Raw genomic sequence first — 15781 nt, forward strand, 5'->3', positions numbered from 1 at the left:
AATAAACCCCTTTTACTGTATTTTTGTGCAATCATTGAGTTTAACGCCCTAGAGATTCATCGTCTAAAATCAGAAGTGGGATAGAACTTACACCACAATAAGCTGTTGAGTGGCATGGTGAAACTTGGAGGATGCAGTTGAATAAGATAAGTACACAGTTTCTAATTAGATTTACAAATCGAAAGTATTGGTTGCCTGTTTATGGCTTTGAAAGAGTACGAAAAGTTAATAGTTCAGTAATAATAATAATAATAAAGTAAATTTTCAAAGAAAATGAGTCACGGCGTCATGTCTCAAAAGTCAGGAAGCATTGCCGCATTTAGATTGAGCATTACAGCATTTATATTAAGCAGTTGAAGCCTGTATAAAGTTAAGGAGGGAAATATTACAATGATTATTATTAAAACAAGTATTTTCTGCATTATTTCATAGCGATTTAAGTTTAATTAAGTTTTTATAGTCTGAAATTGTCTGAATAAGTTTTAATAATCTGTTTATTACTGGTAAATACATTAGTACCAGAATGGTGGTTTAAAATATCAGCCACACCATTTATATTTTAATTCTGAATAAGTTTTTCTAATTGCATGACAAATAGCAATACAGGAAAGTTTTTGTCAATAAAAATATGGATCACATGCGACTCCCCTTCAAAATGGACTGATCCAAGTAGCGCACGGCGACTCCCCTTGAAAATGGACTGATCCAAACTAGCGCGCACGTCACAATGATAGTCCGAGCGTCCGGGTAGAGCAAATACGTTTGAAATAAAGTATACGGAGGGTACCGCTTAAATTCCTGTCCCGATATTGAAGAATGGCTATAGAATTTCAATGCATTTCCTACATGAGTCTATCCTTGGTTTGTAGGAGGTTTGACTAAACAAGGATGAACCTATGTCTTGAAACCATTCGACTCGATTTTCTGTCCTCCTTCAATACTGGGACGTAAATCAGCGTAAATCCTCTCATTGCTCTTATGGGGAGGCCGTCGTGTATTTTATTTAAACGTATTTGGGGTAGAGAGTAGAGATGGGCGGTTATTGGTAAGAAACCGGTTATAGGTTGACCGGAATTATCTTTAAAAAATAAAAACTTGACAAAATTAACCGGTTGTTCAAGTAACCTAACCTGGCAAAACTAAATATTTAGTTTTCCTATAGGTTTACTTACCTCTACACTCCATAGGTGTACTTCAAATTTAGATAATAAACTTAGTTAAATCGCATGATTAAATAGAGATTGTAGCAATGTAAGTATGTATATGTACAAAATGAATTTAAATAAAAATGCTAACCTCACTTTTTTTGAGTAGACATGGATATGATATTAAAACTAGTAATTACTTAACGTTCAAATAAACCACACAACTCACAAGTTCTACAATCTACAACCAAGTTATTTTAATCAAATACCAAAGAAAAATAAGGAGACTGAATGAATAAATAAGGAAAGATTATCTTCATTCATTACTTGAACTTCAATTTTGTATTCTTAGTCTAAGCTTCAAGAGAGACTTCAAACTACAAATAAAATATATTTACGGTGAAACGTGGGTGAAACTGGGCGAAACCATGGAAAACTTTTGAAGAACCGTTGAAAATCCGTTAAAGTCGGTTAAAATTTAAATATAGAATTTAGAGAATCTATTTGAAGTTAGGTTCGTATCACTTGGCTAGCTGGTGGCTAGTAGTAGTCTATGGCATTAGTACTTTGTTTTACGGCCTGACCTGTCAGGGCCATTCGGCTGTTGTTTTGATTATTATCAGCGTTCGCCTGATGCCTGATTTAATTTTGACATTTGATGTTTGATGTCATATATTTTCGTTTTGGGAGCGGGATCTCCCGTTATCGTCAAAATATCGGGAAGATCCGTGCCGTTCGCTTCTTCGAAATTTACGATTCAAACAGCTAATATTTAATTGTTACTTGTTTTAAACAAGTACGATTTTTTTTAAAAAAATAACCGGCTATAGGTTATTGAACGTAATGCAAGGTTATTAGGTTAACTGGTAAAAAAAAACTACCTTTAAATAACCGGTTATTTTAGAGGAAAATACCGGTTATTCAAAAAAACCGGTTACTTTTGCCCATCTCTAGGGCAGAGGTGACCAGAATCTGCATTTTCCACATTACTTGCAGGTAAAATAGTTTGTGTATTGTTTATAATTTGAATAGATCTTTCAACGATATGTTTTGTTCATTATAGTCGAGGGCTAGTATTTGATTACGTCTTGGAAAATAGGTAATTTTAAAAGTATTTTCATAATATGTTTAATGAACGTCACAGCCTATTTGTGAGCAGCCTGTTGATTTACGACGGGTTGTACGGGACTTGTTGTGGTCCTGTTCTGTAGGGTCAACTTGTTGAGGGTCTTTTCGGGTGTGGAATTAATGTACACTGCTGTTTTTAATAACTTAACTTTAATTATGATGAAATAATTACAATAGTGACCCTAAAGGAAACTGTCTAAAATAAGTACGCGTCGAAGAGTAAAAAGGTAAAGAGGCAAAAAGAGTTGAAGAGCAAAGAGTAAAGTATGTCAAGTAAAGAGTAAAGTGACAGAGCAGTTGTCTTTCATTTCTTTAAATAATATCTAAACTACAAAATGCCAAGAGGCCTGGGGTGCAACTTTGTTCATGTTTCAAAGCGATAGCAAAGTAATTTGTAGCTTGATGCACTATGTTCAGTAGCAACATCGATTTGTAGCGATATTCTGATTTCTCGCTTTGTGGCGAGGCGACAGTCTAGACACGTGTGCAAGAGTGTGATAGTGATACCATATTTTGCAGAATTTGAGCGACACTAGTTTTGCAATGAACGATCGAGTTTTGAATATCGATCTGGTTTCGATATCGCTTCTAAACGATCGGTTGCTAACTTGAACAAAGTCGCACCCCTGGAATGAGTTAGATAATCTTAAAAGTGAAGGTAAAGTTGTATCATTAAACTTTGTTGAATTGTTTTGATATATTGATGTTTTGATCATGCTGAAATGCCTTGGCCTCTGAGCTCGTGTTTTGCGTTAGAAACGTCGTAGCCATGCCACAGGATTCAGCCTCTGAATCTGTGTTTAAACTGTACTAAGTTATACTTAAAGTTGATCTAATCTCGATTGTTCCATGCTGGTGCGCCTTAACCGCTGAACCCGTGTTTGCATTAGAAACGACGAGGTCATGTTAATGGGCTCAGTGTTGTATCATTAAACTTTGTTGAATTGTTTTGATATATTAATGTTTTGATCATGCTGAAGTGCCTTGGCCTCTGAGCTCGTGTTTTGCATTAGAAACGTCGTAGCCATGCCACAGGATTCAGCCTCTGAATCTGTGTTTAAACTGTACTAAGTTATACTTAAAGTTGATCTAATCTCGATTGTTCCATGCTGGTGCGCCTTAACCGCTGAACCCGTGTTTTGCATTAGAAACGACGAGGTCATGTTAATGGGCTCAGTGTTGTATCATTAAACTTTGTTGAATTGTTTTGATATATTAATGTTTTGATCATGCTGAAGTGCCTTGGCCTCTGAGCTCGTGTTTTGCATTAGAAACGTCGTAGCCATGCCACAGGATTCAGCCTCTGAATCTGTGTTTAAACTGTACTGTTATACTTAAAGTTGATCTAATCTCGATTGTTCCATGCTGGTGCACCTTAACCGCTGAACCCGTGTTTTGCATTAGAAACGACGAGGTCATGTTAATGGGCTCAGCCTCTGAGTCAATGTCGTGTTTAGATGATTATCGAACTGTTTTATTATGTTGAGTTTTGAGACAATTTATGGGCTGAAATGTTGTGATTTGTAAATAATCGGTCTTGTGACGTGTTGTTTAAGTCACCTGCGGCGCGGCGTTAGTACGATGTCGTTGATTCTGTTAAACCAAGTTGTGTTTGTTAAAGAATGTCGTTCTCTGGATGAAAATATAGATTTTCAGAGTGAGTTGTTGGACCTCAATGATCGTCGGGACGCCGAAGTGTCAGGATTGGCCGTGTTAGCATCACCAGTCTACACTCGCGCTCCTGGTCGCTCGCATAATAGGGATCGCGAGTATTGGCCGTAGTTCGGCAAGTGACCAGCGACGATCGGTGGGAGGGCGCCACCGTCGACGCACAATGCTCGCTGAAGCCTGTCAGCCGCTGATCATTCACTTGTTCCGCGTGCGCCTGGCGTAAACAGCTGTTTTGTATTTTGTTCTCGATTTACGCCAAATAAACCCCTTTTACTGTATTTTTGTGCAATCATTGAGTTTAACGCCCTAGAGATTCATCGTCTAAAAGTACGTTAAATGAAAAATTCCAAAAAAAATTGATTAGAATCAAATCAAAATTTTTTTTCAGAATCAATATCTGCTATGAGTTTCTCCATTTAAAACAATTCAATTTTGATCGGTTTTATCTTGTCTTTCAGGTACTCCTTTGTATAAATATAAATGCGCCAAAAAAACTACATAATAAATCCTAGAATATTTAATAAAAATATATACAACATATATAGGGTGTTTCTTAATGATATAGTTGGGTTCACGAGGGAAATTATTGGTTAATTTTAAGAAAAAAAAACTTCACAGGAAACTATTTCCTAAACCTATCAACTTGATAACTGAGATACAGAATGGACAAGGTTCCTAGAATCCTTTTGGCGGAAAATTAACTCAAGAGTCGCCTCTAAATCTCATTGAGGAACACCCTTATATCATAATATATTATTAAAAGGTTAATTATACAGTATGTCCCCGGATTGTCTTTACAAGAGGAAAATCTTTTTTATTATTGATATTTTGAGAAAAATGCATTCTTCAAAAAAAATTTTGTTTGTTCTAAAATGGTTAATCCCATTTATACTTTTCCAAATTTCCATACCGTTTTAGAGAAAATTAAAAAAAACCTGAAAATATGGTTGAATTTTTTGAAAGTCCTAAAAATCAAAACGCGTTTCTATGGTTTTCGTTCTTTGTTGTTATTGATAGAATTTTAATTAACGTCATATTTTTTGCGTTTTAAAATGATAAAGAAACACAAAATTTATTTAGTTCAATGCTACGGAAAGGATGATAATGGTTATCGGAAAATGTGATACCTTAACAATAGCAAAACATATGTCATTAATCAAAATTAAAAATACCAATCTATCAAAGAATGAAATCTAAATTATATTACCATAAAAACCCGTTTTCATTTTTAGGGCTTAGAAAAAATCAACGATATTTTCATGTTTATCATTTTCAAACGGGATTAACCATTTTAGAACAAGCTAAAATTTTTATTAAGAATGTATTTTTCTCAAAATATTAATAATAAATATGTTTTTCCTCTTGTAAAGACAATCCGGAGACATACTGTATATTAGTTATATATTATTACCATTACATATTAAAATGTTCCGCGAGGAAAATCCCGAACGTATTCTAAATGATATGATAGTCGGTCGCTTAGGGTTTCCAAACCGGGTGCCCGGTGTATATTTATCCCTGAAATACCGATATTAAATCCCGGGATTCGGAAAATGTCGAAAAATTTTAATGCCTAAAATGATTCGAGTTAGTCTTTCTAATATATTTTATTTATACTAACAGCGCTTTCAGATGGAGCGGAGCGTCCGCGCGTACCGTTCGCGTGTTCCACTAGTTCAAATGAACAATTTTACATGGGTAGCGCGTATGCCTCGTCCGGATGAGATCGTCGATGGCTATCTTATCTTGAAAAAATATCCGTGCGGTACGGTCGCGCTGAGTCCTGAAAGCGCTGTTACAGCGTTTTCAGATAGAGCGGAGCGGCCGCGCGTACCGTCCGCGAGTTCCATTACAGCGCTTTCAGATGGAGCGGAGCGTCCGCGCGGGCCGTGCACCATTTCCATGAATTTAAATGAACATAACATGGGTCGCATATGCTCCGTCCGGATGAGCTATCTTGAAAAAACATCCGCGCGGACGGTCCGCTCCATCTGAAAGCGCTGTAAGCCGGACGTCAATATCTAAGTGTTATATTTCCGTGTTTGCTATATTTTTTTTGCAACAAGAATTTTTTTTTTTACTAACTACATATTATGGAATATTACTTTGTTTATTCTATTTTAATAAAGCTCTTTCCTCATTTTCTTTTTGATATATTATGTAGCTGGATTTTTATTAAATATTTCTTTAGATTAAATTTCTCATTCTGATCCCCGCGATTTCGAGATTACAGGTTCTTATTCCGGGATTTTAAATAATTGGAAACCCTACTTACACTGAGTGAAAGTTTTTTTTATATCGTTAGTTGTATTGGCTAAATATTTGTGAAGAATGGGTTAGAAATACCGTTTGATCGAAAAAGAAACGGCGTCATAGACGCCTGGGGTATGATAATAATTGCTAGTTTCGGCGAGGTCAATCTCTAGACGCCAGTTTCTAAAAATTGACATAAAACTTATCAAAAATTAATACTAATTTTCTAACATCTAAAAAATGATTGAATGTTTCCAGACTCACAAATCTACTTCCAAAAAAGTATTTTTTTCTCGAATTTTAAATTACATTATTAAAAAATAATTTTTACTAATATAAAAATAAATTACAACGTTCTTAAAGTCAATTGGCAGTAAGCGCCATGAAAAAATAGAGAATAGTACGGGCCAAGTAAATGGAGATCTAGGGCTTGACCTCGCTCATAATAATAATTATTGATTGTCATTCCCCAGCCGTCTTTGACACCGTTTTTCTTTTCGATCGTATGGTACGTTACGATTTTTTTCGGTAAATATGTGATAATATAATATAGCTGCTTGAACGAAAATATTGATTCCAAATAGCAATATGCAGCATCCACAAACACTAATTCTGAATCAGCGTAGCTACACGGAAATTACTAAAAATTTTATATTAAAAGGTTAATTGATAATTACTCACATTCGACAATAGTTGTGGAGTCCTTTTCACAGGAAGTTGAAATTTGTATATTTGTGGTATCTATATTACACACTTTTATGATGCAAGGTATTTGTGGTAGCACAAATACACATTCTAAAATTATAATATTTGTGGAACAGGTTTCCACAATTAATAAATGCCAATAACTTTCTTACGGTGGAGTGTATAGACATATAAATTATATTTTTAGGTCGTGGACAGCGAGTTCGTATCATTTCGTACAAAAATAGAGATGCTACCACAAATGTCTTTACTGCACGGTTGTCACAAATATGGTCATACGTGTATAGGTGTGTATTTCTGTGTATTTCTGTGTATTTCTATGGATTTCTTTAGATTTCTTTGGATTTCTGTGGATTTCTGTGGATTTCTTTAGATTTCTTTGGATTTCTGTGTATTTCTGTGGATTTCTTTAGATTTCTTTGAATTTCTGTGTATTTCTATGGATTTCTTTAGATTTCTTTCGATTTCTGTGTATTTCTGTGGATTTCTATGGATTTCTTTAGATTTCTTTGGATTTCTGTGGATTTCCTTGGATTTATTTATCAAAAGTGGATTTCTGGTGTACACATTTTGGTCAGGTGTTTACCCCTCGTGGATCCCCTAACAAAATTGGCAATTCATTTCTTAGAAATTATGGATAGTTCATTTCATTCAGATAATTAAAAAAGTCCAGTCATTTGCCATCCTAGAATTCCTGCGTAAACATTTACCGACCAACGGTCTTGGTGCTAAACTACTTACATCAAGGGTAGATTTGGAGCAGTAGTGCGTATTGTTAAGATTCGCACCTTCATTCGGTGCTGTATGAAAAATGACCCAAACGACATAAACTTTATAATATAATAATAAATAACACAAACAACAGGTAAAACACGAAAACAAGTGAAATCAAGGACGAACTTGAATTAATAACTAAATGACGTTATATGAATAAACCCCTAGTTTTCGACCATACGAAATTCGGCCGTTTTCTGTTAAAAACAATATGGCGGCACAAAATTCCTAGAAATTTTAATAAAATTATTGATTCTCCGACTTTCGGACATTTTAATCTGACATATAATTAACCAAGAAATTCGTAAAAATTATATATATGGATTATAATGTTACATAAACACGTTTAAATAATTAGGACGTCATTTTTTTAAGAAAACGCCCGAAATTCGGATGGATGAAAACTGAACTAAATGTTTTAATATTTTGACGTAACCAATTTACCTTTTTTTGTTTCCTAGCCTATTATTATAATTTTTAGACCATATAATCCTAAGCGGCAGCCTAATATGATTTGTTCTCTTAATATCTTTGATTAGAGAGAAGATAGAAAGTTGCGGTTTGCGCTGATATTTTGGAAATTTTGTGCTCTATTTAACGTGCAAATAGAAATATAGCCTCCTATTTAATTTTTTTACGCAAAAGCGCAATATCTATTATGATGTCAAACAGCGCCCTCTAGCTACCACGAAAAAAGTTTTGGAAACAAAATTTATACTGGAGATCATTAAGGAAGAAAAGCTCTTTTAAACGAGCCCTAGTTTGTTTAAATCGCGTAACCCAAACAAGAGTTATCCTTATTTTAATAAAAGCTTAACCTTCCTTAAAAAGTTTAACCTTCCCCCACCACTTTATTTCATGAGATAGAGCAAAATACTCTATATCAAAAAAATTACAAATTTATCGATGAGTACAATAGTAATATCTAAAATACCTGTTTACCTGCATATTTTTGAGAAAAACCCTGTTTTCTGATTGCCTATTAAAGAAACGCCCCCTAGCGGGCATTTTTCGAACGTGAAAATAATTTCCAGCGATTTCTCTTGGTCGATTTACTTATTAGAATTTTTTTCCCAAAGTTATACGATAAGTAGTTTCTGAGATAAAGCCGGCGTCCATTTTTAGTTGGCCACCCGGTAGCGATTTTACTAAATATATACTATTACAGCACAAGACACGCCCCCAAATACGTCATTGAAAAATATAATCTATCTCAGCACATTCCTCCAAAATCTAAACGTTTGCAGCACAACAATACGTCGTAGGAAAATTTAATTTTATGTTCATTTCACGTGTGTCAGGCTGTGTGGAGATGGTTGTAGGATGCAAAAAATCACATAGATATTAAAGAAAGAAAAAAACTTATGATGGAATTCCGTTATATACTTTATGCACAAAGTGAAGAAGAAGCAGAGGAATTATTTGGTACCTTATGTGAAAAATGCAAATACCCAAATTTTATCAACTATCTTAAAAATTTGTGGGAAAGAAGGAACGAGTGGTGTCATTTTATAGAAAATCATTGTGTACTAAAGGACACAACACAAACAACTTTGTTGAAGCATCTACCAGAGTACTGAAAGATATTATACTGGAAAGATGTAAATCCTTTAATGCTGTGGTATTAGATTTTATAACCAATATTCTGGAATGTTACCATAAAAGACGTCTGATATCATTTGCTAGCAACAGAAAAACGAAAATTAATTTAAACTACTTAAAATTTAAAGATAAAATTAGAAATCTAACAGTTAAGAAAATAGATAATGAAACTTTTTTAGTTTCTTCAGCTGAAGACAAAAATATGCATTATACTGTTCTAACAAATTCCGCCTTATGCAATTGCGCTAGTGGAACAGGAGGGGCCTTTTGCAAACATTTATGTGCTGTAGAAAATTCGTTTAGCATCAATATTTTATCGAGTCCCCAGTTAACGGAAAATGACCGACAAATAATTGTTTATCTAGCCACTGGTAAAAAAAACTGTTCATTTTTTAAAAACATGATCGAAAACGACGATTCGGTTGCATTTGGGGAATGCAATACCACTTTAAACGCAAGTAATCAAACCCAATCGGATTCTATAACTGATGTTGAAAATATTGAAAGTAAACCTTGTAAGTTAATCTAAAAGTTATAATATTGTTACTTGCTTAATACTTTTTGTTTTAGGTAGCGAAGAACATAAAAATGTAGTGGAAAGTCTGAAAAGGGAGTTTAGCCGTATTGCAGATTTAGCAAAACATGAGAGTTGTAATACAGAGTTAATAAAAAAGTTTGTTGGAAGCCTAAGAGCAATTAACACAGGTAGTCAGTTGGATTCATTCCTAGCTAGCAAGCAGTGTATCAAACGAAAAACAAAATTAATAAAAGTCCAGCCTACAGCACGCAGTAGAAGAAAGATACAAAATGCTAAAATGGGGGGACAGAGAATTCAAAGTGGGCGCCCTTCCAGAAAAAGAAAACTCAACCTGTTCCTTAATATCATGTCTAATCTTCCTAATTCCAAAATTCATTAGATGTTGCTGTGTGTTGCTTTGTGCTGTTTTATTTTGCAGATATTAGATATAGCTCCAATTAAAAGAGTATCTATTAAAATTCAATTTATTCCATTTCAACCGATTTGTATGACTCAGCCACGTTGTTGTGCTGCAAACGTTTAGATTTTGGAGGAATGTGCTGAGCTAGATTATATTTTCCAATGACGTATTTGGGCGCGTGTCTTGTGCTGTAATAGTATATATTTAGTAAAATCGCCACCCGGTACAAGTACCTTGTCTGAGCATCTGAGGGTGCGCGGTCGAAAAACGACGCAATATTTTTAGATATTGACCTGCCTACAATAATGACCACGAGCCGCCACTGTTTAATTAAGAAAGTTATGAGATGGCATCTCGAAATTGAAAAATCAGAATAAAAAATCGAAAAGAAAATAAAAAATTTAAAAAGGATTTAGATTGATAACATATATTTTTTACAACTCTGAGCCCGTTCAAAAATGCTCGCCTCCTCCCCTATGACGTCAGAATAATACCCTTACCGGTTGACTTGACGGGGGAAAATCGTTTGGCACAACGGCCGCATTATGTAAATAAGACAGTAACGGCGGGCGGCACCCCCCAACCCCTCTCCCCTAACCCCCTCGCTCGCATCTAGTCTAGTTACTATCTGCAAAACATCGTCGGCGGCGATAATCAGGATATAGGGGGCGGCGGAGCAAATGCGGGCGGCCAGGCCGCCCCGGCTGGCTGGCTGGTTGCACTTAAACGGAAGACGTAGCGTCAAAAACATTCTAATTGAATGTCAATAGGGAAATTAAAACAGAAGGCGGAAAAACGACGGGGCGTATGGTGGAACGATAAGGGAGGATAAAAAGGATGTAAAAAAGTTGCGGAACAAGGAGAAGACGTGTTTTGGTATAAAGACATTAAGGACATTTCTCCAAAAAAATCCTTTATGAGTATTTCGCCAATGCACTGCAAGAAAAATTGTGTTCTCGAATAGTTGAATTTAAATATTTTAAATAGTTTTTTTCTTTATTCTTTGTATTTTTTTGCTTCCGACGACGGAAAGAGATAAAATTTCCGAAACGTAAAGCATTTTTTTCTTTGTTAGACAAATTTGTATAACTGTAAACATAACTTCTGACAAGCAGTGTCCGTTTAGGTTTAACGTAGAAGTGTTTACAAAAAATAGCTATTTTATTTTGTAGATTTTCTTGCAGTGCAGTGGCGAAATACCCATAAAGAATTTTTTTGGAGAGATGAATCCGCCACATAGGAATAGACATTTTTTATTAAGGACATTGTCAAAACTAGGGTTTTAGTTTTAGTTTGCATTGTATTGTTAATAAGATATGTTACAAAGTTTACCCATTTAAATTCGTTGCTTTCACTTTAATATTTAAATAAACACACATATACAAATGCATACATTCAAGATGGCTCCGCGTTCCGAAAAAGCTCTCCAAACCTTTTACAAAATATGTGTTTAATTGTAGTTTCAATCTGTTTAGGTCAGTGAATTTACCATAAAATTTCGGTTCCAAAAATACCTTAATACCATAGAGTATACTGAGTGGTTTTTGAATTATGACCACGTCAGGAACCTTCGTTTGAGAACTTCTAATCGAGACGATCGACTTATTGTAGGTTTATCGCTAAGAAACCACCGCGCCGTTTGCCAGCTCTTCAATTTTATAATGAATTGCACCTAAGGAATGTACATATTACCTAACAGACTATAAGAAGACGACTAAATGAAACAAATCTTATGTCAAAAAGACCAGCTTCGGGACCAGAACTTACTAGATCTGTTGACTAGGACCAAAAGCAAAGGCATGGTCTTAATGTAAAAATTACGAAAAAATGGTAGTTTCTTCTTCACAAGAGAACATCTCCAACAAAAATAAAGCTAATTGAGATGAACCAAAAAACAAACTATCGAGAAAGGATGTATCTAGATGATAAAATCATATTTTTTTCTGTTTTAACATATTCCACAGGGGTGTTTCAAATTTTCACCAAAATATCAACATTTTGTTTTTCCTCGTATAATTAATAGATGGGGAATTTCATTTTTAATTTAGAAAGAGATACTAAAAAGTCAAATAATTAGGCTATATACTGCTTAGAAAGTCATCAAAATCGGCAAACTAGAACAAAATATATTAAATTTTAAAATATATAAAAGTTTAACGGTGTCCATTTTTCGTGCCTGGTTAATGTATTTCAAAAACTATACATTTTAGTCATATACTTTTCTAATGAAACTCGCCTTTATTTTTTTTTACTAGAATCTGAAAATTAATTAATATATAGGGTGTTTCATTACAAAAAGCACAACTTTGATGTGTAACTTTATTTGGGGACACGCTGTAGAACTCTATATAATTTTAGTAAATACTTTAAATTGACTTACATAAGCTCACAAAATTTAACTTCAATACAAACTTTTGTTCTCCTTGCAAAAACCGCATCGTATATGACGCGCCACCCTGTATAATTCAATTTCAATCAAAATTTCAATGATTAGAATATAAGTAGAATATGTATAGCTTATGCATTAGATTCATTTATTTCAGTAAATTTACTTAGAAAAATAAATTAAAAAAATCAAAGAATTAAGAAGGAAATAACTAAGAATTTACTAAAATTACTAATATAAAAAAATAAAAGTAACGAAAAAAAATGGGTAAACATTTTAGTATTTTATCTATAAAACAACTACAGAAGGTTTTACATTAATACATTCACAGTAATTGAATTCCGAGGTAAAAGTCTCTGGTGTTTTAGATAATTGTTGTGATTTAGATAATATTAGATTATTAGTTCCATTCAATATAAATACAGCAGTACTTAACCCTTTATAGGTTGGTGGTCGCTAAATCAACCACTTTTATTTAACCAGCTAATCAGTCGCGTCGAAGTGTATTATTATCACTCGGTTTTTTTTTGCTATGCTTATTTCTATGCGCGCCTTGCCCATTTAATCAACCATCATATCTATACTTTTTGCTAATGGGCTCTTTCACTATATTTTGGAATTAGCATAATTGAATAAAGCAATTAATTCTAGAATTTTCTGCTACCTCACTTTCGAAAAATTTGAAGTCGTTCTTAAGAAAATAAATAAAAACAAAAAAGCCCAGAATAAAAATCCGCACTTTATTTTTAATACGTTTTTAATACGGCATGTTGAAAAGCGGCAACACGGCCGGGCCACCATGCTGACCCACCACCACCTCCACACAAGGCTATTTAACCTTTTCCAATATGGCGGAGATAGAAGTGCTTTATTTGGCGCGTATTTTAAAACCTGTTTTATTTCCAAATAGACATTTTTCACACAAATGTCGGGTTAGATTACGTAATATTTCAGTAATTTTTTAATATACAGGGAGTCTAAAGCTCTCCACATAAGTATGGAATTTTTTGTATTATTACTTTTATGAAAACATCAGTTAGTTACTTTTTATAAAAAGGTCTGTTTTCTCAGAAAATAGGTAGGTAGTGTACTACTGTGTAAATATTCAAACTTGAGGTAGCATATATAGGATGTTCAAAATCGTCGGAAAAAGAAATAACCAGAAATATATGACAGAAAATAGCAATATAAACTAAATATTCCATTGCCAACACTTACCTACCATAGTTTAGAATTTACTGCAGGTTTGATAAATATATATTATTATGGACAGTATAGGAAGTTACTTGTCTTAGTAAAAACCTTGGTAAATGCTCTTGGAATTATAAACTACACTGGCTTGGGTAAAAAAATATGGAATATTTTTCTTATTATGGACAGTATAGGAAGTTACTTGTCTTAGTAAAAACCTTGGTAAATGCTCTTGGAATTATAAACTACACTGGCTTGGGTAAAAAAATATGGAATATTTTCCCTATGTTTAGCAGCATTACACAAATGGGAATAAATTTAAACTATAATAGGTGAGGATAACTAAAACATATAATATATGTTTCAAGATTTTATATAGAAAAAAAAAACTAAATACCTTTTTATAACGTCGTTCCTTTTTTTTTGCATAGTTCTTCAATAAAATATTAGATATTCTGAACAAGATGGATTTAATAATAAATTCTGACGTATGTGAGGGGCAATTGTGACTTTAAAAAAGACTTACATCCAGGCAGGCCATTTATATTTTCAAATGTGAATGTTGTCAATATCTTTCTGTGATCTTTTTGATGTAAAAAACTTGATTATTCTTCCAATATTTTACTTATAGTGAGGTAAGTGTAAGCAGTAACCATCCTCACAAAGGTACATCCTCACTAGGGTAACAGAGGCTTTGGCCTTTGGCCTTTTTGAGGCATATTTATTGCACTTCTTTACCTTAAAATAATTAATAAAATAGGAGTACGACAAGCACAAAAGTTTGAAGTTCCTTATGTGAAATGTCGGGTTTGGATTTTTATTACACTGTTATTTTATCACAATTTTCTGATCACACCATTCTGAACACTAAGAACTAAACAAACGTGTTGCAGAAGCACAACAAACTAGAGATAATTAATTATTTCTGATATGCAATCGGAACGAGAAACCACTACCGGCTTTTCAGGTTAAGGGTAAACAATTTAATAATGCGCTGCCTTCGCCGCCATATTTGCCTTGCCTATATCATATTGATTGGCCTTGAGTTGAGGTGGTGCTGGTCAAATCAAATCGCAATGTTGCCAGTTGTTGGCTGGCACACGAGCACGGTTCTGCAATATGATTGGGCGTATTTTTCATACGTCATCAATTGGCGCTTTAAAATTATTTCAAATTAAAGCAATTTTAAGGACCTATAAAAAATTATTCTATGTCATGGAACTATTTTTTTTTTTGGATAAATATACTGAAAATAGTCTTCTATTTCAGATTTTGTCCTTGAATTGGGTATTTTATTTTTTGTGAAAGAGCCCATTGGCGCGAAAAGTTAACGTTAGCGGTTGAATATTCGACCAGTAAGAATCGGTGACACTGAGTCCGCCTGTGTATCATATAGATAATAATTATTGTCGTCTAAGCATTTTCTATGTAAATTTTGTGCGATAAAAATTTAAAAATATAGAAACAAATGTATCTGTGACGTTTATTTCTTTTTATTTAGGGCACCAAATTTACGGCTCTGATGATATTTTCTAAAATCGTTAACATATCTATACTAATATATAAAATCCGAAAAAAAAAGTTTCCGAAAAAACGCTTAAACACGTATATTTTATTTTATTTTTTACATATTTTAAGATTTTTTAAAAATGTATACAGGGTGTTTCGAAAAATCTGGTCATTGATTAATCACGATCCTGCTTAAAGCGCTTGACGTAAAAAGCTGATTTTTTGAAAACAGATTGACTTTAGGGTGTAGAGGTTTGATAAGAAGGGATTTTTCGAAACTCGAATTCTAAGGGGGTGAAACTATCCCTCAAATATTAAAATATTTTTTTTCTTAAACCGGTGAGTTTTTCGGAAAAAACTCTTAAACACGTATATTTTATTTTGTTATTTTACATATTTTAAGATTTTTTATAAATTTATACAGGATGTATCATAAAATATGACCATTGAGTAATCACGATTCTGCTTAAACTGCTTGA

General features: G+C 33.7%; 1 protein-coding gene across 1 annotated transcript; it reads left to right on the forward strand.

The window, feature by feature from the left end:
- The first annotated feature begins 9193 nt into the window (after positions 1–9193).
- Positions 9194–10195, forward strand: LOC115888611. The gene is made up of 2 exons (XM_030908378.1): positions 9194–9793; positions 9849–10195. Exons 1-2 carry the CDS (start codon positions 9481–9483, stop codon positions 10193–10195), a joined length of 660 nt encoding a protein of 219 aa, XP_030764238.1. The 5' UTR covers positions 9194–9480.
- The last annotated feature ends 5586 nt before the right edge of the window (positions 10196–15781 follow it).

The sequence above is a fragment of the Sitophilus oryzae genome, unplaced genomic scaffold, assembly GCF_002938485.1.
Source record: "Sitophilus oryzae breed Bouriz unplaced genomic scaffold, Soryzae_2.0 scaffold_802_pilon_pilon, whole genome shotgun sequence".
Taxonomy (NCBI): domain Eukaryota; kingdom Metazoa; phylum Arthropoda; class Insecta; order Coleoptera; family Curculionidae; genus Sitophilus; species Sitophilus oryzae.